Raw genomic sequence first — 26,996 nt, forward strand, 5'->3', positions numbered from 1 at the left:
ATCATTTAATTAGAACAGTTAACTGAACCGTCTATGAATAAGTAGAGTGCTGATGGCTGACACATATATAGTCAAAGAGTATTCAGTTACATATGCTTTCCAATACTGATTTATCATCAATTTTTACTTATTGAGTACTACCAGGCACTAGAAACTAAACAAAACACAATAAACAACGAGACTGCAGTCATTGATTCCTGACTAGAACTGTGCATTAGAATTACCTGGGAGATTTTTAATTTTCTTTTTTTAGAGCCCCACTCAAAAACCTACTAAATCAAAATCTTACTTGTTAGGGCCCAGGATAAAATTTTGTAAAAGGGACTTTAGTAATTTTGGGAGCTCCTGGTGAAGAATCATTGCTAGAGGTTTATATCTTTAATGAAAGCTTAAACTCTAAACATTTTCTAATCTATGATCAGCAATTTGATATTATAGTTTAGGTACATGGGCTTTAAAATCAAACAGCCGGGTTCTAATCCCATTTCTGCCAATTCTTAGCTGTATAACCCTGGGGAACTTCTCTGTGCCTGAATTTCCTTATCTGTAAAATGGGCATAACAACATCAACTCAACTCAGCATTGTTGGGAAAATTCAATATGTAAAAAATAGCTGGTGTAGCGCTTGGCACACACTAAGCACACAACAAATATGAACTATTACTACTTATTACACATTTCTTAAATTAAGAATACTATCAAGTATACTACAATTTAACGGCCTGACTCAAGGTGCAAAGTCTCTTTAATAACTATTGGAAAGAAAGGTGATTAGACTGATTCCAACTTATCTTATACTAACCAGCAGAAGAGGTGTCCTTTTCCACAGTCAACAGCAGGTGCTCTCAGCAATGGGAAGCTGAGTGTATCAGATCCAGATGTATTTGACCCTTGTTTTGTTAGTCTTACTGCTCTGTCACAGCCTGGAGTAGGACACCATTTAATGGCAGGATTATTTTCAACAAAGGCCTGTTTAAACAGCAATAACAAAACACAAAAGAAAATATTTTAATGCTAAATTCTAATACAGAGTGTACCTCTATGGCCATTTACTATAAAGCAAAGAAAGAAAAAGAGTGAAATAAAATGCATGGAGTTGTTAGTCTCAAGAAATTTAAACAGTACTGGAAAGTACTGAAAAAATTATTAAAGGGAAAGTGGCAATTAACTTAGTAACAAAATTATTTTTAAAATTTATGTTTTCTTTAGTCTAAAAACCATGTAAATGATGATAAAGTAAAAATGTAATTGTTCGCACAGAAAATATGTAATTTTAAAATGTTTTCTCATACAATGTGTCACTTTCCTGATGAATATAATTATTAAGTAGAAACATGCATGTAGCTGTATTAGAAGAGTAAATTTCTAAATGGTACCCAAATAATACATAATAATCAATACTATGATACTTTCTATGTTAAAGAAGAGGGGGCTGGGCACGGTGGCTCACGCCTGTAATCCCAGCACTTTGGGAGGCCGAGGCAGGCAGATCACCTAAGGTCGAGAGTTGGAGAACAGCTTGGCCAACATGGAGAAACCGAATCTCTACCAAAAATACAAAATTTACCCAGGAATAGTGGTGGGCATCTGTAATCCCAGCTACTCGCAAGGCTGAGGCATGAGAATCGCTTGAACCTTGGAGGCAGAGGTTGCAGTGAGATGAGACCACACCACTGCACTCCAGCCTGGGAGACAGAGTGAGACTCTGTCTCCAAGAAAAAAAAAAAGTAGGACTTGTCTTTTAAAAGTTCACATATTAGACTCAGTAAAATCTGCATAAAGCAGTTAAAATGTAACTTTTAAATCTCACACACACAAAAGAAACTCACTTATAACTTCTCACACACACAAAAGAAAGTAACTCACTTATAAGTAACCTACACTTAAAACTTCTGAAAAAAAAAAGACAAAAAAAGATGAAATAAACATTATAATTCATTAAATAAACCTATTACTTGGAATAAAAATAATAAACTTCCAAGTTGAGAATCTTTATTTCCAAATATTTTAGGAGCATGAAAGATAATGTCTTTTAAAAAACTTAAAGTAGGTAAAATCTAATTTGAACATTATCTTGATCAATCAGTTACTAAAGTGCAACAGGCAAATTAATAAAAAGTTCTGATAAATGGTTTTATTTTAAATTTTGTAAATTACTAGTACTTTAGCCTTTCCCCTTTCCTTTTATTATTATGAAATAATGCTTTAGCTTCAAACTTTGTCACCATTCCTTTATGCAACTTTTCTGATAAAGTATTTCTAACAAAAGACCCATTATTTTGTTTTCAAAAATAAAACAAAAAGAAAAAATAATGTTATAAAGGTTTAATAAAATCAAAATTACGGAAATTGGACAGATAATTGGCAGCATACCTTACCTTAATATCAAACTGTAGGTATCGTTTGTCCATCTCCTTTGAAACTACACTTTCTATGATATCCACAGGCACAAGTTGGAAGCAATCATATGCAGGGCAAAAAATGTTGTGAGCTTCACCTTCTTGAATTTTCAGATTCAAAAACCTATTAAAATGATCAATGGATAGCACAGGAGCAAGGATATTACATTGCACGTACATTCTAAGAATTTTCCTTTTTCTTCCCTTTTTTTTTTTTTTTTTTTTAGAGATAGGGTCTCATTCCATCACCCAGGTTGGAGTGCAGTGGCACGATCACAGATCACTGTAGCCTCATACTCTTGGGCTGAAGCAATCCTCCCACCTCAGTCTTCTGAGTAACTAGGCCTACAGGTGCATGCTGCTATGCTAGGCTAATTTTTAAATTTTTGGTAGCGATGGGTCTTGCTATGTTGTCCAGACTGGTCTCGAACCCCTGGTCTCAAGTGATTCTCCTGCCTTAGCCTCCTAAAGCTCTGGGATTATATGCATGAACCACTGTGCCTGGCCAATTTTTCTTTATGCTGAATTTTTTGTCAGAGTATAATTAAAATAATACCAACAAGTGTGAAACAGCAACTGTAATGCATATTATCTGTTAAGCCATTCATTTTATATATCAATATATACACATACACATATATACACTCGTATGTTTTATGTTTCTATTTTGCTTTATTCCCTCTAAAAATCTGAAACAATCTGAAAAAATACTTTTATTTAAAATTAAAAATTCAGAAATGAGTGGCTCAGAAAGGTCATATTCAATTCTCAATATGCTATAGCTTTAAAGAAAAGGAGGCAATGGTATAGAAATGAGCCATAGGTAATTCAAGAATATTTTGGAGTGGCATTAAAATATACCATAGATTTTTAAGAATAGGTTTATAGGTTTCCTCTTTATACTTCATTTAGACAAATATTAAAATAAGTTTTATGTCCTACTTAGGTATACTTGAGTAGTGAGGAAAAAAATGCCCTGTAAAGAAAGAAGCAGGAATCCAGCCCAAGGTTAGATTAAAAGCAGGGTTCTTTTTTTCTTTCCTTTACTTTCTTTCTTTCTTTCTTTCTTTTTAAAGGTGGGGTCTCTCTCTTTGCCCAGGTTGGTCTCAAACTCCTGGGCTTAAGTGATCCTCACACCTCAGCCTCCTGGGTGAGTAGCTGGGATTACACGCATGTACTACCATGTCCAGCTAAAAGCAGTGTTTTGAGTTAGAAAATTCCAGGTCTGTCACCAACAAGGCATATGATCTTAAGCAATTTATTTAACTGCTCTAAGCCTCTGTTTCACCATACATAAAGTGGAGATAATAATGTGAACTTCCCAGGGTTGTTATACAGATTATATATGTGAAAAATCTACATGGTGCATGACATAGAGTAAGAATTCATAAATTTTAGTAAGGATTATTATTTGTTTTGTTTTTTTTTAGATGGAGTTTCACTCTTGTTGCCCAGGCTGGAGTGCAGTGGTGCAATCTCCGGCTCACCGCAACCTCCGCCTCCTGGATTCAAGCAATTCTCCTGCCTCAGTCTCCCAAGTAGCTGGGATTGTAGGCATGTGCCACCACACCCAGCTAATTTTGTATTTTTAGTAGAGACGGGGTTTCTCCATGTTGGTCAGGGGTCTTGAACTCCCAACCTCAGGTGATCTGCCCGCCTCGGCCTCCCAAAGGGATTATTATTGTTGTTATCATTTAACACTGCCCTTAGAAAAGCAAGAAACAAACTTTTGAAGTACAGATTATTGTATATTGAATTTAACACTTAAATCTAGAGAAAACAAATGGAAAACCAGGAAATTAAATCACAACTGCTTAGTCCTCACCATCAACATTTTGTTTATTTCACCAACTATAGTATCTTTTTACTTTAGTTCTCTTATTCTCTTAATTCCACTGCACTTAACAACAACAACAACAATAACAACAACAACAACAACAACAACAACAACAACAAAAACCTTATTGAGACCTTGGCAGGCCCATTCCCTTTGCTCCATCTTCTCTTTCATATCCTCGTCTGGGCAATTCATAGAAAAGAGAGTCCCCACCAGGCAGTTCTCTCACTCCAAGTGCTCTCTACCACACCTCAAACCTAGCAGTATCTTTAGCGTTCTTTCCTTTTTATCCCACTCACTTCTGTGAAAGAGAGAGCTTTCTCTTTTACTCCCAGGCTAATCCTCAAATCCTCTGGCCAGCTCTGGGACTTGCACTATCCAATAACCTATTCTTTCTTTTACTTTCTAATGTCTCTTACCTTGGGCACAATAAACATGCTCAAGTTTTTCCCATTTTAAAAACCCTTACTAACCACACGACTCTCTTTTGTTTCATTTTCTTTTTCTTTCACATCAAAGTTTCTTGACAAAATAGTTTATGATGATCTGTTATTCCTTCCTGAAGCCCATGTCATTCACTTCTCAATCCGCAGCATCTGGCTGCTATCACCTCTTCACCGGGCCACAATGACTACCTATTAGCCTAATTTATTAAAGAATTCACAGTTTTTATCTTCCTTGATTTCTCTAGAGCATGAGACACTGTGAACACTTCCTTCTTTCAAATCCTCTTTGGCTTCCAGGAATTATTTTTTTTTTTCCCTTGGCATTCTTCCTACCTCTGGTAGATCCTTATCCATTTTTTCACAAGTAGTGTTTTCACTCCTGTGCTAAGGAGTGATATATAAGGTATATTGTGGCCTGACATGGTGGCTCACGCCTGTAATCCCAGCACTTTGGGAGGCCAAGGTAGGCAGATCACAAGGTCAGGGGTTCGAGACCACCCTGACCAACATGGTGAAACCCTGTCTCTACTAAAAATACAAAAATTAGCTGGGCGTGGTGCCAGGCGTCTGTAATCCCAGCTACTCAGGAGGCTGAGGCAGGAGATCCACTTGAACCCGGGAGGCAGAAGTTGCAGTGAGCTGAGAGGGTGCCACTGCACTCCTGCCTGGGTGACAGAGCGAGACTCCATTTCAAAAAAAAAAAAAAAGAAGTCTTAAGACTAAAAGTAGAGAACTGTTAACTGTAGAGTTCTTTTTTCACATAACAAGATTCTCTTCTTTTTAGCTATGAATAGATTCCCTGGGAAGTTGTATAGTCTCTTGTCAAAGTTCACAGTTTGCTTAGACATAGTTACTACATGATGATGTTTTGAATTTTACATATTTTAAATATATCAGAGAAGATTTCATCATCTCTGGGGAATTAAATTACAGAACTGAGAAGACCTCATTGAAGACAGGATCAGTTCTGTTGGCCATGTTATTATTTCTCATCAAGACACAATTCAATAAAAATGTATGAGCAGAACATGGAGTTGATGAGTGTCAGTAAAAGAGATAAATGTGGGGCAAACTTTACCTATATTTTTATCTTGCAGGTAAGATTCACAGATGATATCATAGGTATCTCTCTGCTTATTACAATGCTTAGGAATATCATAATAAGTAATACTTATTGAGTGATTACTACATGCAAGATCCTGTTTTAAGCACTTTACATATATTAAGAAATTTAAAAAACTGACGATAATCCTATGAAGTACATACTATCATCACCACTTTATAGATTAGGAAACTGAGGAATAGGCAGGCTACCACTTACCTAAATCAATAACTAATAAATAGCAGAGTTGGAATTCACAACCCAGTGGCCTATTGTATCTAGAACCTGAGCTCTTATATTCTCAATATTAGCAAAGAAATTCTATTCTGGCTAGAAAATAATAATTTCTATCTAATCTGCTGATTGATCGATCAATCAATTGATAGGATCTTCTTCTGTTACCCAGGCTGGAGTGCAGTGGTGTGGTCATAGCTCACTGTAGTCTTGAACTCCTGGGCTCAAGTGATCCTTCTGCCTCAGCTGCCCAAGTAGCTAGGACTACAGACATGCACCACTATGCCTGGCTATTCCCTTTTATTTCAGCCCTTGGCATCACTACTTTAAAGCAGGGGTGTCCAATGTTTTGGCTTTTCTGGGCCATACTGGAAGAAGAACTGTCTTGGGCTACACAAAAAATATACTAACAATAATGACAGCTGATGAGCTTAAAACAAAAACAGCAAAACAAACAAACAAAAAACCTCAATGTTTTAAGGAAGTTTATGAATTTGTGTTGGGCCACATTCAAAGCTGTCCTGGGCCACATGCAGCCTGTGGGCCACAGTTGGACAAGCCTGCACTAAAGCATCTAGCTGTACTAATAAAAAGGTTGGGAAGAGTAAGATAGATTGAGGGACTTTCAAACTATCTGAGGACCTATAAAAATGCTTCCTTGGTTTTAGATAGGAGTTTCTTTTCCTATATGCCTATTTAAAAAAACTGTGATAATTTAAAAATGATTTCATCAACATATGAATCACCCAACATGGACCTTCTTTTATTGGTGCTTGATTTGACAAACTTGGAAGGGATGGAAAGGAGAATCCTAGGTAGGCTAGAAGGTACTAATGAAATCAATAATTAGATCTTTCAAATTTAAATCTTACCATACATTTCTTATGGCTAGTTTGTGATGAGTTTGGGAGATAGTTCCCGTGATACAAATCAGGTGAGGAAGGTCAATGAAGCTCAAAAAAAAAAAAAAAAAAAAAATTCAAGAAAATCCCTGGGGGACTCAATTTTCATAAACATACCAAGACCAACAGCTAACTTGGTAGAGCTCAGGTAATACTTCCTAATTCAGTACAGTTAACAACTAAGATAAATAAAATTTTACCTGGGAAGTATTTTCTACCTCCACAACTGGGTTAAGGATAGCTTTGGATTGTGAGCTCTGACCTTTGTCAATTAGTTTACCTGTAACAGGTGTACTGATCTGATCCTATTTAAGTAGACTCTGAGTAGAATCTAGTCTATGTCTTAAAAGGAACAACCAGATATTCTGACTTAAAAAGCAGTAGTTTTTTTCCCCCTCCAAATGAAATCTTACTTCTGACTCCAATTTGGAAAACAGATAAAGAAATGTACTCAAAATCAAACCAGACACGTTGGGGGACTGAGGTGAGTGGACCACTTGAGGTCAGGAATTTGAGACCAGCTTGACCAACATGGCAAAACCCCATCTCTACTAAAAATACAAATATTAGCAGGGTGTGGTGGTGGGCACCTATAGTCCCAGCTCCCTGGGAAGGCAGAGGCGTGAGAATCTTTTAAACCCGGGAAGGAAGATGCTGCAGTGAGCCGAGATCACGCCACTGCACTTCAGCCTGGGTGACAGAGTGAGACCCTGTCTCAGAAAAGAAAAAAAAAAATCAGAATGACAGCTCAGTGGTTGCCTACAAATGGGGGTGATAAAAGGAAGGCAGAAAGAGAAAAGTAGCAGGGATTCAATGGGAAATGAGGAATTGGGAATAATAGATTCTAGGGGTTGTAGTGATGGTTTCAAGGTTGTATAGAGATATCAAAGCTTATCAAATTATTTATTTTAAATGTGTGGCTTTATGTATGTCAACTGTACCTCAACAAAGCTGTTTAAAAAGAAGAACTCAGAAAATCTGCTCAGGTTCTTGTCTCTCACCCACATAGTACTCCCTGGTTCCCTATATTTGCTAACTAATATTCCACAAAAAAAAAAAAAAAAGGTTAAAAACTTCTGATTTCTAAGATTTTTTTAAATACCAACGATATACCTCACTTAGGTCATCGAATAACACTTTGTCTCCAGAGATAACATGATATTACAGTGCTCATTATAGCAATCTTTGTTTAGAAACTTCTCTCGAAAAGTGCAACATGAGAGCTAAGTTAATGGATGGTGAAAAAGTACAAATCTTGAAAGGTAATGGGAAGGGTAAACAGAGATAAACACAAGAAGCAAAACAAATTTTCTACTGGTAAAACATACCCAACTATGTCTAGCTGAAACATTTAACCTTGCATTCACTAAAAAGGAATCTTAAACATCCATATTCTTACAGATTTTCAAGGCAATTTGATTGTCACAAAAAATTGAGACAGCACAAAAACAAATGCTTAAGATTCTTGGGATATAAGACAAACTGATTCTTGCCTGAAATTTACATTAGATGTAATATAAATTAAAATACTGAGAAAAATTATTTGTATAACTGCTTTGTTTCTAAAGGTACCTTACATTAAGCTAAATAGCATTAATTAAAATAGCTGGGGAAGATGTAAAAATAAAAACAAAAATATTTTTCCTTACTAGTAAAGTCTAAATTCATTTCTGTGTAACTCAGAAGTCAATATAAACAATTTGTATAATTAAATACTGAAAGTAAACAATTTTATTAACAAATCAGAACGCTATCATGCAGTAAGAAATGCTAAGGTGCTCATATACTCACGACTCCCAACATCCTCTACAAAAGTCATGTCCACAGGGCATATCCACGGGGTCTTCAAATACAGAGATACTGCACATACAAATGTCACACTGGAGATGAAGAAGAACAATGATTTAAACAGAACTATACTTTTGAAAGAGAACAATACATTCATTTTGTTCACTTTTTTAAAAGGCAAAAATACTAGTACAGTAAATAAAAGTTTTTGGAAGTTACCTTTTTCAAAGTTTTAAGGACAGTTAGTGTGCCTTTCAGTAACAAATACTATGACTACCTCACTATAAACAACAGTGGGATTTAAATTTTTAATGCAGACATCAAACCCTTAAATTCCAAATTTATGTATTAATCAGCAACTGTGCATTTGGAAAAGGAAGTACAAGAAATAAATCATTCGGGTCAACATCAAATTGCATGTTGCAAAAAACCACTTCAGTATCATGCTCTTCACATTACATTTACCCTTCAAAATCTATAAAAACAGAGTAACTTTGTATTTTTAATGCAGCAACTCAAGATATCCAGACTTTCCAGGCAGAGAACCCTGCTATAAAACTAAGTATTAGGCCGGGCGTGGTGACTCACACCTGTAATCCCAGCACTTTGGGAGGCAGAGCTGGGCAGATCACTTGAGGTCGGGACAGCCTGACCAACATGGTGAAACTCTGTCTCTATTAAAAATACAAAAATTAGCTGGGTGTGGTGGCACGTGCCTGTAATCCCAGCTACTCAGGAGGCTGAGGTAGGAGAATCACTTGAACCCGAGAGGCAGAGGTTGCAGGGAGCCGAGATTGTGCCATTACACCCCAGCCTGGGCAAGAAGAGTAAAACTTCATCTCAAAAAAACCCCAAAAAACAACAAAACTCCACCTATGTATTACAACTATGCCATTTTAACAGCCAAAGCTGCAATCACTTTTTCACCTACCTAATATCTTCTAAACAATAGCTCTCTAGAAGCAAAATTTATCATGTTACATACGCAAATTACAGGATTCTGTTTTTCAAAAAGGCACAGATAAAATGAGAAGCACTTTCATATTTATCACATATTTCGAGTGGCTGAGTCATTCAAGAAATATTAAAATCTCCTATAACAGCACACCAATGATATGCCAATTAAAAATGCTGACAATGGCAGTACTGTTTTGTAAAATAATGAAACACTTATTTTGGAAATGCATCTAGATAACAAACTACAGAAGCTTTACTGAAACAAATACATAACTATCAATATATTGTAAATGCTTAAAAATTAGCTTTCAAGAAATTATAAAAAATGTTTTTGTATTTTTGGTTTTCAGTGCCTATCACAAACTTAACTTTTTATATTTCAATATATTGTATACATGTGTGTGCATATTTTGAGATGTGGTCTTGCTATGTTGCCCAGGCTGGTCTCGAACTCCTGAGCTCAGGCAATTCACCCACCTCGGCCTTCCAAAGTGCTAGGATTACAGGCATGAGCCACCAGGCCTGGCCTGTATTTAAATCTTCAAGCAATTGAAGTTTTAAGGGAAAATAAAATAGATGGTTTCCCTAAACTGTTTTAAGTTCTCTGTTTAGAAATGAGGAAAGAAAACCTTTTTTTTTTTTTCAATCTATAATTCAGAGATCACAAAAATAGTCTGTAACAACAAATATTTACTGAAGCCATGGAAATAACTGAACCTTTCAAGAAAGGGACAGGATTCAATTATAAGAACACAACCAGACACTCCACGGAACAATATTAAATCATTTAAATGTTAAAAGACTAAAAACAAAGCTATGAGAAGTACAGTGAATACCAAACCATACCAAACTAGTGTCTAAGTCCCCAGGAGATAAGCTGATTTCATCTGGGGAGGTGACAGAAGAGCGTGTAGTCCTTGGAGTTCTTGGAGATGGGAGCGTGTCCCAGGCATTATACCCACTTGGTGGTGGAGTTGGCATTTGAACACCTGATCGTTGGCAGCAGTTCTCCGGGTTGGACATCCAAGCTTCAAGTAATTTCTCCCTGTCCCAGTCTTAAAGAAAAATGGAATGGATAGCTCTCAAAAAAGAAAATATGGTAATGTTTTAAAAGATAAATAATAACAAAAAATCTGAATGAATTACAAATTTTGGTCATCTAAAGAAAAAAGTATTTATATAAACGTAGTAACTACAAATGAATGTCTAGGTATGTTCATGTTATTAGCATTTTTACACAAAATTTAAGCTTTCATAATTGATCATGGCTTACAACCATGTCAAGATCTAGCAGTATGGTCAAAATTTCCAGTACTTTCTACTAACAATCAAAACAGGTCACTCACATATCACTCTTGGAATTCACTACATTTTCGCTGGTATAGGTTTAATTTAGCTTCTTTACTCTTCCAAATATATACATATATATATATATATATAATTTTTAAACTGTCCTCACTGGCATCAGGTTATAATATGATTTCATAGTTCACTATAGATATATCAAAATGCCAATAGCAGGTCCTAAAAACCATTTAATAAATAGCATGAAAGCAAAAGAAACTTCTGAAGACATGAGAGTTATAAACAAAGTTTTAGTGAATTAGGCATAAATTCTATATTAAGTGATCTTGAACCTGGCTTAACTAAAAAATATTATCTTCCTACTGTGAACATTTTAAAAATTGCCAAGTAAAACATATTATAATGTCTAGAGCCATAAAAACCTAACCCTTTAAAAACAACAAACTAATACATTTGATTACTTTGCTAGGTGTTTTACATAATTTCATTTATTCCTCCCAGCAAACTTTTCAATTATTATTTAGGTGAAGAAATCAAGACTGAAGGAAGTTACATAACTTGTCCAAGCTCACAAAGAGATTTGAAACCAATTTCTGTGATTCCAAAGCCTGTGTTCGTCCCGTGATCACACACTATTTCTGAGAAGACTAAAGGGTAAATTATTCACTGTAGGCACATTCCACAAAATTTTATAGCTTAAACACAAATAACTGGAAATTTTCTACATTTTTTTTTTTTTAACCGTATTAAGCCAATGGATTTGGCAGTTTAACAGGATAAATATGACTTTGACATGTAATGAAAACAGGGGTGTATTTCCAGCTAAGGAAAATAAACAAGTACATACATAAATACAGATGCTTCTTGACTTACGATGGGGTTAAGTCCTGATAAACCCATTGTAAACTGAAAATATAAGTTGAAAATGTGTGGTTGACTAGGAGCTACAGCTCACTACAGTGGCCCAGCATCTCAAGAGTAGTATGGTTTCTACTGAATGCATATTGAGTTAGCACTATTATAAGTCAAAAAATCGTAAGTCAAACCATCCTAAGTCAGGGACTATCTGTATATACAGAGTTTTTCTGGTGATTATTTTACATAAATAGAATATCATATAAACTTTATCTCCTTTTCCCATTTAATCAACCTGAAAATCTCTCCAAGTAAACTAGTTTAACATTATTTCCTTCTTTTTAATGACTACATATTAATCCACTGTGTTTCACTGTGTGAAACAATTTGTGTATCATAATTTAGTCAAATATCCCCCTACTTTGTTTACAGTTATTTTTTTGCCACAACAATGAGGCTGCAATCTACATCAGTGCAGTTAAAAGTATATATTCCTGTTTATATTGGTATTTCATTGGTAAAAATTCCCTGGAATGAGACTAATGAGTCTAAGGCCCATTGTGTTTTTAAAAGAAAATGTTAGATGGCTTTCCAAAAAGGTTATAACAATATATATATATATATATTTTTTAGAGAGTCTTGCTCTGTGACCCAGGCTGGAGTGCAACAGCACAATCTTGGCTCACTGAAGCCTCTGCCTCCCGGGTTCAAGAGATTCTCGTGCCTTAGCCTCTCAAGTAGCTGGGACTACAGGCAAGTGCCACCACTCCAGGCTAACTTTTACATATATTTTTAGTAGAGACAGGGTTTCACTGTGTTGCCCAGGCTGGTCTCAAACTCCTGACCTCAAGTGATCCGCCCACCTCGGCCTCACAAAGTGCTGGGATTACGGGCATGAGCCACCATGCCAAGGAGGTTATAACAGTTTTTACTTCTGTCAGCAATGAGGAAACTTACCAGTTTCTTCTACAGCAATGGGTGTTAACAGTTCTTTTAAACATTTATAAACTGACAGTTCACTGTTATTTTAATTTGCATTTTCTTGACAACGGATATATTCAAATATCTTTTGATGTGTTTGTTGGCCATCTGGATGTGCTCTTCTGTGAATTACCTATCCCTATCTTTTTGCCATTTTGGCACTGGGGTATTTACCAATTTCTTGTCAATTTAAAGAAGGTTTTTATATACAATAAACATTAGCTAATATTGTTTCCAAATCAAAATTATGTTTCTTGACTTTGTTTATGGTATACTTACAACAAAAATTTAAAGATTCAATATATTTTAATATGTCTATCTCTTCTTTAGCTTGTTTTCTTGTCTTAGCAACTCAGAAGTTTTCCTCTGTCCTTAGATTTACATGTAAGTCTCCTAGACAAATTGATGAACTGACTTTATAGCCCTCATCCTTTTTTTTTCTTGGTATTCCAATGGCCAGTCATATTAGGGCCATTTAATGAATTATATATCCTTTTCCCACTGATCTATAATGTCATCTTTACATAAATTATATTCCCAAATACTGTAAATTGGATTTACTATTCTGTTTCACTGGTCTATTTGTCTAGAGTTGAACAAGTGCCATACTGACTGAATTACAGTGGCTTATAGTGTGTTCTCTTTTCTGGTAAGGCTAATTCCTTTCACTGGAACCGAATGAGCACACCTGATCTCTGTGACCCTGAGGAAACTGAGGAAGAGCTGAACAGGTAGGTGGAGGCTTCTTGTTTAGACCCAAGGTTGGGCTCAGAGTTCAGAGAGACAGTTGCAGAGAGACAGCTGCATTACAGAGAATCAGGATTAGCACAAAAGATTTCTTGGGACAAAAAATGCCATCATTAAAAAAAAAAAAAATTCAGTGGCCAAATAAAGAGAATGGTCCCATTTGAGACACAAATTAATGTTAAGGCCAAGGGAGAAGAAACACTTCAAAGGAAAAGTAAAGAAAACACTTACCAAAAAAACTAGAATTTTCTGATTAAGATAATACATGTCATTGAGCCCTCATCATTAAAAAAACAAACAAAAACACCCTATAAGCAATCAAACCCAAGAAAAGTGGAAGAAGGTGATAAAGGCAAAGTAGAAATCATATGTGAGAAACTATTGATAGAAAAAATGATAGACAACCTATAAACTGCAGGAAAAAAAAGACAAACATCTAAGAACTAAAAATAAAAACTAAGGCAATCGGGAAAACTCAGCATATACACATTAAAACTGAAAATAAGATACAGCTATATGTAGAGAGAAAATTAAAAGAACTGTGACAAAATGCAATGTCTTTCAAACTGTAAACTTATTTAAGGGCAGAGCTTGTACCTATATTACAATCGATTTTATCTCCATTATTCAGCCTAGAGCCTAGTTCAAAGTGTATATTCAATAGATCTGTTGAATGAACAAATTAATGTAAAACCACATGCCCCTATTATTAAAATCTAACTGAAGAAGATAACATTCCAAGAAGTTGTAAATGATTACAGCTGAAGAACTCAAGAAAAGGTAGTAATTCTAAGCAGACTAATAACATTGGGAGAAACTGAAAAATACAGTAATTATTTATTTAAAAAGTATAGGGTTCACATGGTTTCATACGCAAATTTTTAAAAATTTTTGGCAGGTCACAGTGGCTCACGCCTGTAATCCCAGCACTTTGTGAGGCCGAGGTGGGCGGATCATGAGGTCAGATCAAGACCATCCTGGCTAACATGGTGAAACCCCATTGCTACTAAAAATACAAAAAAATTAGCCAAGTGTGGTGGCGGGCACCTGCAGTCCCAGCTACTCGGGAGGCTGAGGCAGGAGAATGGCGTGAACCCAGGAGGTGCAGCTTGCAGGAGCCGAGATCGTGCCACTGCACTGCAGCCTGGGCGACAGAGCAAGACTCAGTTTGGAAAAAAAAAAATTCAAGTAGAAATTAATTCTTGTGTCCTTGCACAAGCATAAAGAAAAAGGAAAGATTCATATATATATGTATATACACACACACACACACACACACATATATATATATTTTCTTTTTTTTGAGATGGAGTCTCACTCTGTCGCCCAGGCTTGAGTGCAGTGGTGCGATCTCAGCTCACTGCAACCTCTACCTCCCAGGTTCAAGCAATTCTCCTGCCTCAGCCTCCCAAGTAGCTGGGATTACAAGCACCCACCACCACGCCCAGCCAATTTTTGTACTTTTAGTAGAGATGGGGTTTCACCATGTTGGCCAGGCTGGTCTTGAACTCCTGACCTCAGGTGATCTGCCCGTCTTGGCCTCCCAAGTGCTGGGATTATAGGTGTGAGCCACCACGCCCGGCCAAGTCACACAGATATTTTTAAAAAGCTATTATAAAAACCTGAAATGCCAAAACCCAACCTTATTTATAAAACAAATCTTGACATTATCAGCACAAATAACTGGACATGTAAAATGCAGAATTATAAAATGTAGAATTATTAAAAACAATTATATACACATAACTCAAAAATTTAATAAAACATATATATTAACTTACTAATTTTTTAATTTTTATTTTGTTTGAGGCAAGGTCTAGCTCTGTCACCCAACCTAGAGTGCAGGGGTGCGATCATGGCTCACTGCAGCCTTGGCTTCCTGGGTTCAAGTGATCCTCCTACCTCAGACTCCTGAGTAGCTGAGACTTACAGGCATGTGCCACCAAGCCCAGATTTTTTTTTTTTTTTTTGAGACAGAGTCTTGCTCTGTCGCCCAGGCTGGAGTGCAGTGGCCGGATCTCAGCTCACTGCAAGTTCCGCCTCCCGGGTTTACGCCATTCTCCTGCCTCAGCCTCCCAAGTAGCTGGGACTACAGGCGCCTGCTACCTCGCCCGGCTAGTTTTTTGTATTTTTTTTAGTAGAGATGGGGTTTCACCGTGTTAGCCAGGATGGTCTCGATCTCCTGACCTCGTGATCCGCCCGTCTCGGCCTCCCAAACTGCTGGGATTACAGTCTTGAGTCACCACGCTCGGCCTTTTTTTTTTTTTTTTTTTTTTTAACTTTTGTAGAGACAAGGTCTCACACTGTGTTGCCCAAGTATGTCTTGAACTCCTGAGCTCAGGTGATTTTCCCGCCTTGGCTCCCCAAGTGCTAAAATTACAGACATGAGCCACTACATCTATAATCTTTTTTATGTAGGGCCAAGCCCTTTTCTTTGACTTATCACTCTCCTTCTATTTCCTATTTCTTGCCTAAACTATACCTACAAAAGATTGTCCATTTCTCATTGTTATTTTCTTAGATTAAGATTTAAAACACATTCAGATAGAAATATGAATGTAAAGGCCTAGATTTTTATGACCTCTCCCCTTTTTTTCAGTTATTTTACTAACGCGTAATTTAGAGAAATTTTAAAACGAATTTGCCTTTATCAAGGCTTTCCAAAGCCTCCAACTTAGATTTCAATAAATAAATATTTACTCATGTTTTATCAGTATCATTCCATTATATCATGTAATTACTACAACAAGGTGTACAACTGAGATAATTAAGTTTGTTACTGGCATGCAATTCAAGCCAGGTGCATGGCAATTCTGAAAAGGAGCCCCCTAGACAGAAGCATTCAGTCTATTTGACAAAGGGAATCCTGAAAGTTAAGTTGATGTGGGCTAAGACAGCATTTACTGTATTATAATGTCAAAATCTACATAAAATATTATCAATAGGAAACTAAATATGTATAACATATACCCCAAGCCCAAGTATGCCTTATTCCTGGAATATAAGAACAACTGAACATTAGGAAAGAAATTTATGATACCAATGTATCAAAGAAGAAAATCAGTATTAACATTTTTAAAAAAGATCTGGAAAAAGTAAGACAATCTGAAAAATTACTCCTGAATTTTTAAAAAGAGAGCTCTTAAATAGTAAGAAAAAGATACTGTTTTAACATGATAAGCAGAATCTCTTTCAAACCAATAGCCTAATTCTTAATTTAAAACAAAAGCCATTCTCAGAATTTCAATTATCTATTCACTGATGCATTACAAGAATCTATTTCCTGCTTAAATGATTCTGAGCTCTAGACAACTTCTTCATTTGGAATTTTCGAAGTTTACTGCCTAGTACACAGTAAAGGACAAACTGGTGACTGAATGAATTTCCACTTAAGCCAAGAAAATAATAAGCATCACTTACAATGTTACATAGGAGTGCTAGCCAATGTAATTACACCAGATAAAAGATAAGGGAAAGCTGCAGGCACAATTATCATTATTCACAAACGATAGGATAGCCCTCCTGGTAATCTTAAGAAAACCATAAGGGATACTCTGAATACAACAGAGAGAGTTCTACTTCTGGTAATGTTAAAGTAGCTACTATCAGACCAAGTCTCCTACAGATAATAGCTATAAATAGTGGACAAAATATAAACTACAACTATTTGAGGACACTAGAGAGCAACCAAAAGCAGGCAGAAATTGGAGGGGAATGAATGTCTGACAAAATGAAAAAGCACTATATGAGTTTCTATTTCTACAAGTTTTTCTCTGTGGGCAGACAACATTTGGCATGAGGACAGAAATTTGAAATTTTACTAGCTTAAAAACCTGAGATTAGATTCAGGGTGACCAGAACACTTCGGACACGAGGGAGGATATCCTAGAAAGGAGAGAGGCACAGGAAGCACAGATTTTGGATACAGACTCTCCAAATCTCAAACTGAAGCCTACAAATATAATGCCTACAGCGATATACTCTAAATGTCTAAGATACAATTCCAAATTACTAGACATGTGGAAAAACTGGAAAGTGTCAGAAAATGCAACAGTGGAAACCAACCTTGAGGTAATCCATATGTTGGAATTAGTAATCACCATGGATTTAAATAACTTTATGATCAAGAACATAAAGAAAAACAGTTTGTAAAGTACAAAAGGCCAGGAAAACTAAGTAAATAAATGAAAGCCATAAAAAAGAACTAAGTGTAAATTCTAGAACTGAAAAAAAACTCTAAAAAAAATTTTTACTGTGTTGGCTTAACAGCAGTTTAGAGGAGATAAAAAAGAGATCAGAGGGAAAATTTGGTGAACTTGGTGACAGAAATGATCCAATCTGAATAATAGAGAAAAAAAACAGATTAGTTTATTTAAAACACATATGGCTGTTTAAAGCAAAAATTATGACACTACATTGTGATATTTGTGATTATGTACTATAATAATAATAGCATAAGGGATGAGTCGATGTACCCATATATAGTTGCAAGATTCTTACATTTTGGGCAGGGCGCGGTGGCTCACGCCTGTAATCTCAGCACTTTGGGAGGCCAAAGAGGGCGGATCATCTGAGGTCTAAAGTTCGAGACCAGCCTGACCAAGATGGAGAAACCCCACCTCTACTAAAAATACAAAATTAGCCGGCATGGTGGCACATGCCTGTAATCCCAGCTACTCAGGAAGGCTGAGGCAGGAGAATCGCCTTAATTCCGGGAGGCGGAGGTTGCAGTGAGCCGAGATCACTCCATTACTCCAGCCTGGGCAACAAAAGCGAAACTCCATCTCAAGAAAAAAAAAAAAAGATTCTTACATTTTATGGGAAGTGGTACTACACTAATTCTAAATAGACTATAAAATGATAAGAATGTATACAACATCCCAGAAAGCAGTATGTTAAAGAATAAAGTGCAAAGAAGAATTAGCTAAAAATCCAACAGATAATTACAATCAAATGCCAAGATTATTCAACTAATTTAAAAGACAGCAGAACAGAAACAGAGAACAAAAAATAAGAGACAAACAGAAAACAAACAGTGAAATGGAAGACCTAAATCCAACCACAGCAATATTACATTAAATGTAAATGGACTAAACAGTCTATTAGAATGGATAAAGAAAGAACTCAACCATATGCTATTTATAAGACATGCAAATAGCATAAAAAAGTTGAAGTGCTATATTAATATAAGATAAAGAAAAAATAGTAAAAAAAGATAAGGGACATTTCATGGTGAGAAGAGTCAGAAAGACATAATTATAAATGTATATGAGCCTAATATCAGAGTTTCAAAATAGATTAAGCAAACTGATACCATTAAGGAGGAGCTATATGCAAATCCACATTCATAAACAGAAATTTTAACATCCCCCTCTCAACTGATGGAACTTTAATTTTTGTTAGTAAAAACAATGAAAATTTAGAGAACACCACTGACCTTAATTAACATTTATAGAACACTATGATGAACAACTTCACAATTACATCCTTGTCAAATGCACATGGTATAGAGTCATCAAGACAGACTGCATGCTTAAACCAGTCTCAACAAACGTCAAAACACTGAAATCTTTTTTTTTTTTTGAGATGGAGTCTCGCTCTGTCGCCGAGGCTGGAGTGCAGTGGCGCCATCTCGGCTCACTGCAAACTCCGCCTCCCGGGTTCACGCCTTTCTCCTGCCTCCGCCTCCTGAGTAGCTGGGACTACAGGCACCCGCCACCACACCTGGCTAATTTTTTTTTTTTTTTGTATTTTTTAGTAGAGACAAGGTTTCACTGTGTTAGCCAGGATGGTCTCGATCTCCTGACCTCGTGATCCGCCCCCCTCGGCCTCCCCAAGTGCTGGGATTACAGGCGTGAGTCACCGTGCCCGGCCAAAAGACTGAAAGTCTTAACCAGTAAAACTGAAGTGAAAACAATAAGACATCCAGAAAAATCTCAAATATTTGAAAATTAGACTATAATATTCTAAATAACTGATGGGGCAATGCAGAAAGGGAAATTTTGAAATATTTAAAAATGAATGATAAAGAAAATACAACATATAAATTTTTGGCCTCAACAGGAAAAAAAAGTAAAAAAGATATGAATGACAAATCACAAAAGAAATACAAATGTACAGGAACCATGAAAATACACTGGACTTTAAATGAGAAATGTACAGTTTTAATTAAGAGCTTATTGTTTGAACCTGTAATTTTATTGCTAAAAATTCATCCTAAGTAAATTAATGGATAGGCACATAAGGGCATATTTGAAGGATGCTAATCACAGCACTGTTTACAATAGCAAAAAGAAAAAAATGGTGCAAATAGCAAGAGAGTATGGTATGTTTATACAATGAGATTATGTAGTCATATATGAAAAGCTTTATATCATGCATTAATTTTAAAAAGCATATTATAAAATATATGTAGATTAAGCATACTAGTGTTATAAACATTTTCTCTGTGCCCTACTGGATTTTCATTCACATAGATGATATATTTATTACTTTTAGAGTCATATAAAAATCATGAGAGCCATTTTTGTTTTGAAAATAACAACTATAGAAAAGTTCATTTTTATTTATTTTACTTCGTTCTTCTCTTATTTTACTATTTCAAAATTATTTTCAAAAAATATTTCTTCATACCTAAATCAGGAAACAATTCTTTGTAAGATAATTTTCTAGAATCTGTCTGATAGTATACTACATCTGGAACACATGCCCCATATAGTTCCTCAGATTTTCTCATTGCTGCCATTCAAAATGTTAGCAATGGGGCATAGTACAAAGATTATCCTTTGGAACCAGGAAGTCCTGAGTTCAAATTCCAGATGTTACTTATTTAACTGAGCAAAATACAGGATAATTATACCCACTTTGATTCTAACTGTTTTAAGTCTCTGTAATGCATTACAACACACAAGGAATTCAATAATAACAGCATTAAGGACTATTACCTCTTAAAAATTTATCCTTGGAATAAAGTAATCACAAATAAATGCAAGAATGAGTGCCATCTCCCAAATTTGCTTTAGCTTAGCACATCCAAACAATTTTCTTATATACAGTCATTAAAAGTGGTCATTATAATAACTGTTGAAAAATGTTTAGGATGTTATGTGAAGACTTTTAATAAGAATAATATTGGTTACTGTGTTAAAATGTGTCACATATAAAAAATGTGAGGCATACAAAGTAAAAATAACTGTCTTAGGATAGTATTATTTTTTAAAAATTTCCATTATGTTACTTTTTAATAAAAGTAAAAACAACTAATATAACTAATACAGAGAGACATTAAATATGCTACATTTTAGTCTTTCCTACCACAAATATTTTTCAACAAAATTTGTTTGATTCTATCATATCAGACTCCTTAGCAAATATTTCTTGAATACCTTTTATGTCCCATCCACTATGTCAGGTAGTGGGGATACAATGATAGGAAAACCAGACATAATTCCTTTCCTGTCTCCATGGAACTTAACAGTCTAGTAAGGAGAAAGACATGAGTAAAATAAACACATAAACAACACCAAAAAATCACCACTGTCAGAAACACCGTAAAGAGAGGTAGAAAACTAGAGTCAGGGAGGTCAGAGAGGGCATCCCTAGGGAAATGGCATGGAGTAAACATCTAAAGATGAGCGGGAGTTAACCAGATGAAAGGGGGAGGGAAAGACATTCTAGAAAGATAGAATACAGCATGTTCAAAGGCCTGTGGCAGGAGGGAGGGTAACACCCTTGTGAAATTAAAAAGGTCAATGTAGCTAGAGCATGGGACTAGAGAAGAAGCACTGTAAGAGATAAGGGTAGAGAAACAGAGCAGGGGCTCAGTCATGCAGGATTTAAAAAAAAAAAAAACACTTCCATTTTCAGTTTAGGAATGATAGGCAGTCAATGAAAACTCAGGACTAGAGATAGGAAGAATAGGCTGTCATGATTAGATTTGATAAGATTATTTTTGACTTTCTTTTTTCTGTAATGTAGTTGAGAGATGATGGCAGTGGAAATGAAGAAAAAGGGCGAAGTTTAAAATTGGGGAGGTGAAACTGACAATTAAGTGATGACAGGATGGGAGAGGAAATGTCAAAATTGGTGTTTCAGGTTTCTGCCTAGAATACCCAGTTGGTTGGCTGATGCTGCCATCTATGGAGTTAGGGAACACTAGAGAACCAGGTTCAGTTGCAAGAACATGATCTTAGTTTTAAACACAATGAGTTTAAGGTAGCTTTGAGATAGATTGGAGGGGCTTTCATATAGGCAATTATATACAGTATGAAATATGGAGCTCAGAAGAGAGGCCTACTCCAGGGTGGAGAAATGTATTACTTCCAAAAAGTCTTGGGAAAAGGTAACATTTCCCAGGAAAAGAACAGAATGAGAAGAGAGGATGTGGGAACACAAATGTTTAATTGCTTGGAAGATGATGAACCTCCAAAGGAGTTAAAAATAAAGCTTCAATATAAATTTATTCTAAGCACAAGCAAATTAGCCTCCGTCACGTATTTTGTAAATTATATTCAATTTCTCATTAGGTAATATTCAATTACATAAGTTACTTTTATTACTGGGGAAATACTCAGAGAATGACCTTTGTATTCCTAATATAGTCCTTCTTAAAATTCAACTCCATTTAATAAATACTGCTAAATATTTATGTCGTCGGCTTAATCTACATCAACTTCATTACCTTGGGATTATATTTGACAAGATAGTATAATACTCAAAACTATTTTCCTGTATAAAAATGAATGAATGTTACCAAGGATACAATCTATATATCTTCCTAATGGTTCAGTTTAATAGCGCTAAAACACAACCTGTCCTGGCTTTAAGAGCAACTACAGTAAACTATAGTTAATATGCACTGTCTAACTCACAAGCATCACTTACCTTGGTAAATCTTATTTGCTAATCAAATGTCACTGATACTACCTAAACAACAGAGAAGAGATGCTCACTTGAAAACCTAAATTAGCCTCTATTTTATGCCCTAATAGAGGAATGAAATATAGAACAATGCTTTAGTAAGTTATCAATGCCAAGTACGAAAATTTAGTTGGGTTTCATCTTATTGTAAAACAATTAATTTAGGGAAATATCAATAGAGTAAAAATGGAGTTGATCATTTCATAATATTTAATGATACAATGTGTTAAAAAATAGGGATAAAATGTTTCTTTTAATTTTGGTGAAATTACAGGTAAAGTTAGATTCTATATGATACTATAGCTTAAGAGTTATGACACAGTATATGATTTGGCTGAATGTAGAGATCTTTGGCAAAGATGGCTATCTGTACACAAAAATGCTATGGTGTAGAAACATTTTTTTTGTTTGCAGTTAGGTATGGCCACGTGACAGTGAGGTGTGGCCACATGACCGAATTCTGCTCAATGAATGAAACATGTGCAGGAGTGACATATGTCACTTCCAGGAGTGGCTCATAAAACTTCCCACAATTGTTCCTTCATGCTCTTTTCTCTTTCTGACTAGCTGGCTGTAACTAGTAGGCCTCGATAACCCCCAGGACAACCTCAGAAGTGATGTTGTTGGCCAGGCACAGTAGCTCATGCCTGTAATCCCAACACTCTGGGAGGCTGAGGCGGGCAGATCACTTGAGGTCAGGAGTTCCAGACCAGCCTGGCCAAACCCCATCTAGTGAAACCCCATCTCTACTAAAAATATAAAAATTAGCCAGGCATTGTGGTGTGCACCTGTAGTCCCAGCTATTCGGGAGGCTGAGGCAAGAGAATCGCTTGAACCCAGGAGGCGGAGGTTGCAGTAAGCCAAGATCGCACCACTGCACTCAGCCTGGGTTGACAGAGTTAGACTGTCTCAAAAAAAAAAAAAAAAAAAAAAAAAAGAAGTGATATTGTTTAAGATGACAACGTTCCAGTCAGTCAGAGTCCCTGACCAGAGTCCACATCCTACCTAATCTAAATGAAAATGCTTTGGACTATTACATGATTAAGAAACTTTTACTGTATTTAATCCTACATTTTTGTTTCAGCAGCAGCCTACCCTAACCAGTAACTATGATGCGGTGGCTCCCCGCTGATGTACAGCTTCTAATTTTCTGCCAGCTCTACATTATATTTAAATGCATACCTTGCATTTTAAAAATTTCAAGCAAAGGACAGAGTATACCTTCTGGTGCTATGAACCCTAACATAGGTATTTTGTGTTTCTGTACAAGTTTTTTACATTATGACTATTAAGCATTATTACGGGCTAAAATGAAAATATTTTGTTTTTAAAAACTATACAGAATTTCTAAATTTAATTTTTTTACTCAGGTCTAAAATTTTTTCTATAGAATTTACTTTGAAGTTTATAAACATGGCAATAAAAACATAATTTTATAACAAAAACACTGATTTTCAAAAAATATAAAAATAACATTTTGGGCATATTATCTATTCATTCCAAAACTATTTTCTGAGTGATTAATATATATTAGGTACTATGGAAACAAAAAAAAAATTAAAAGCTGCCATTTCAAGGAGCTTCAAGGATAATATAAAAGAAGCAAATAAAGAGATTACAATATTCCATTCTAAGTGTATGACATATACATGCATGGGATAAAATGGGAATAGACCCATTATATGGGTCCCAGTTGAGACTTTGGAAGACACACTTAGGAAAGGTTTCCTAGAAGAAAAGATTTCTAAGGACAAGTTGGAGTGGGAAAGGCAAAGAAATGGGAAGACTGAGAGTCCAGGTAAAGAACTTTATATGTCATAAAGTCTACTAAAAATTTTGGATGAGTTTAAGTCTGTAGCGAGCCAGTGAAGGGTTTTCAGCAGGGGAATGACATGCTCAGGTTTCCATTTTAAAAGAACACAATAGTGGTGGTATGAGAAATCAGTTGGGTGAAAGAAGAATGGTAAAACTGGAGACTAGGACTCTGGGCACCTGAATTTAGATGAAAAGTAATGAAAGCCTTAAGTCAGCGGCAGAGGGAATTGAAAGAGCTAGGGAGGGTGAGAGAAGGCTGAAAGATATTTAGAAAGAGAAATAATGGGACTGTGGCCAAATATGATAGAGACAGAGGACTAAAATATGACTTTCAAGTTTCTGGCTAGGAAAATTAGGTGAATATTGCTGCCCACTAATCAACACAATGGGAGAAATGATGAGTCCAGCTGTGATCATCCGTAGATTGCAAGAAATAATAAATAGGCTTTTAGAAATACAGTAGAATACTTGATTAAAGTCAGATTGTAGACATAATCTTTATTGTTTAGGTGGTTTTTGAAGCCACAGATTTTATGAGATAAACGTGCACAGCAATGTTTCCACTTGGTAGGCTTGTTCACAACACATATTTTTAGGCCTTACACTAGACCTTATGACTTAGATTCTCTGGGGTTATTCCTAGGAATCTACGTTTATTTTCCCAGGCAATTCTTATTTACATTAAAATTTAAGAGCTACAGGTATGTAAGGTGGGAAAAGAATAGCAATTGTAGAACTGTGGGAAACATCAATATTGAAGGTAGGCTGGGTGTGGTGTCTCACGCCTGTAATCCCAGCACTTTGGGAGGGCGAGGCAGGTAGATCACCTGGATTGGGAGTTCAAGAGCTACAGGTATGTAAGGTGGGAAAAGAATAGCAATTGTAGAACTGTGGGAAACATCAATATTGAAGGTAGGCTGGGTGTGGTGTCTCACGCCTGTAATCCCAGTACTTTGGGAGGGCGAGGCAGGTAGATCACCTGGATTGGGAGTTCAAGACCAGCCTGGCCAACATGATGGAACCTTGTCTCTACTAAAAATACAAAAATTAGCCGGGCATGGTGGTATGCACCTGTAATCCCAGCTACTCAGGAGGCTGAGGCATGAGAATTGCTTGAACCTGGATGGCAGAGGTTGCAGTGAGCCAAGATCACATCACTGCACTCCAGCCTGGGCAACAGAGCAAGACTCTGTCTCAAAAAAAAAAAAAGTGTGTTTGTGTGTGTGTGTCTATATATACATATTATATATAAAATATATAATACATATATTCCATATTTTTTTTTGGTAGTGATTCTGGAGAGTTATATACCACATTATTAACAGTGGTGATCAATGAATGATAAAATAGGGAGTTTAAAATTTTCTTCCGATCAAAAGATTATATAAAAATTTTGGAAGGTGGCATTCTATTTTGGTATAGATGATAAAGATTTATAGTTATTTTAACTATAAATCTGTAACTATAAATCTTTAACTGTAAAGATTTATAACTATAAAGCTTTATCAGGGCCTCAAAATGACTAGAATAGAAATTTATCTAGGGCCTCAAAATGACTGGAATATAATAGCCATTTACTTTTCTTTTTAAATGTATTTTTAGTTTTTATTTTTTAAATTCTGCATTTACTTTTATCTTTTTAAGAATATTTTTAAACCAGAAAATATTTTTCTTTGAAACCAGCCAAAATGTCAAATATCATGTGGGCAATGACAGGAGCCAACCCAGCATGTGAGAGTGCCCAGAATGCCTGTCATAAAGATTACAGAGAACTTAAAACAAACTAAGTACTTAGGAAAATTTTGTTATACAAAGTTAGTTATGTCTAAAAAAAACAAAACAAAGCAAAATAAAACAAAAAACAAGAAAACCACCCTTAAAAGGGACAATATATTTTCTTTTTTTTTTTTTTTTTTTTTTTTTTTTTTTTTTTTTTTTCTTTTTTTGAGACGGAGTCTCGCTCTGTCGCCCAGGCTGGAGTACAGTGGCGCAATCTCGGCTCACTGCAAGCTCCGCCTCCTGGGTTCCCGCCATTCTCCTGGCTCAGCCTCCCGAGTAGCTGGGACTACAGGCGCCCACAACCGCGCCCGGCTAATTTTTTGTATTTTTAGTAGAGACGGGGTTTCACCGTGGTCTCGATCTCCTGACCTTGTGATCCGCCCGCCTCGGCCTCCCAAAGTGCTGGGATTACAGGCGTGAGCCACCGCGCCCGGCCTAGGGACAATATATTTTCAAGGTGACCCTTTAACTTCACTTTGTGACTTCATGGGAGAAACAGCTACTACATAAAATAAATACAACTGACAATACAAATAGCACAATTCTTAGGTATTTAATTGAACTACCATAATTTTATACTTGAATGACTTCAGCAAAAATTAATATCAAAACCAGGGCTAGGACTATGGATTTCAATGCTCAATCTCACTCAAATTAGACATATTTCTAAAATTAGACAATCTATAATTTGCTTTAGTAGCTCAATTTCTAAAAGGAATTTTCCAATTTTTCCTCTTAGATATATGCCAGTTTATACTTCAGCATACAAGATATTATGAAGAACTGAGTATAGAAGTAACAACTGCACAAAACACAACTTAGACTTTTTTAACCAACCATTTTGTTCTGTATTCATATACAAAAATAGCCCTTTTAAAAACTCAGAAGTTTCAAAAGTTACTTATGCTATCAGAAGCATAAGACATTTCT

The 26,996-nt window shown here is 35.8% G+C and overlaps 1 protein-coding gene across 4 annotated transcripts in view; it reads right to left on the bottom strand.

Moving 5' to 3' along the window:
- The window catches only part of ANKIB1 (ankyrin repeat and IBR domain containing 1), a 156,004-nt gene that overhangs the window by 37,708 nt on the left and 91,300 nt on the right, over window positions 1-26,996 (bottom strand). For all 4 annotated transcript variants that reach the window (XM_007982183.3, XM_007982186.3, XM_038004592.2 and 1 more), the window contains 4 exons: window positions 10,512-10,720; window positions 8,712-8,800; window positions 2,379-2,523; window positions 803-969 (listed from right to left, as the gene is read on the bottom strand). In XM_007982183.3, coding sequence (XP_007980374.1) covers window positions 803-969; window positions 2,379-2,523; window positions 8,712-8,800; window positions 10,512-10,720 — 610 coding nt within the window. The remainder of the gene's footprint in view (window positions 1-802; window positions 970-2,378; window positions 2,524-8,711; window positions 8,801-10,511; window positions 10,721-26,996) is intronic.

This window comes from Chlorocebus sabaeus, chromosome 21 (assembly GCF_047675955.1).
Source record: "Chlorocebus sabaeus isolate Y175 chromosome 21, mChlSab1.0.hap1, whole genome shotgun sequence".
Lineage (NCBI taxonomy): Eukaryota > Metazoa > Chordata > Mammalia > Primates > Cercopithecidae > Chlorocebus > Chlorocebus sabaeus.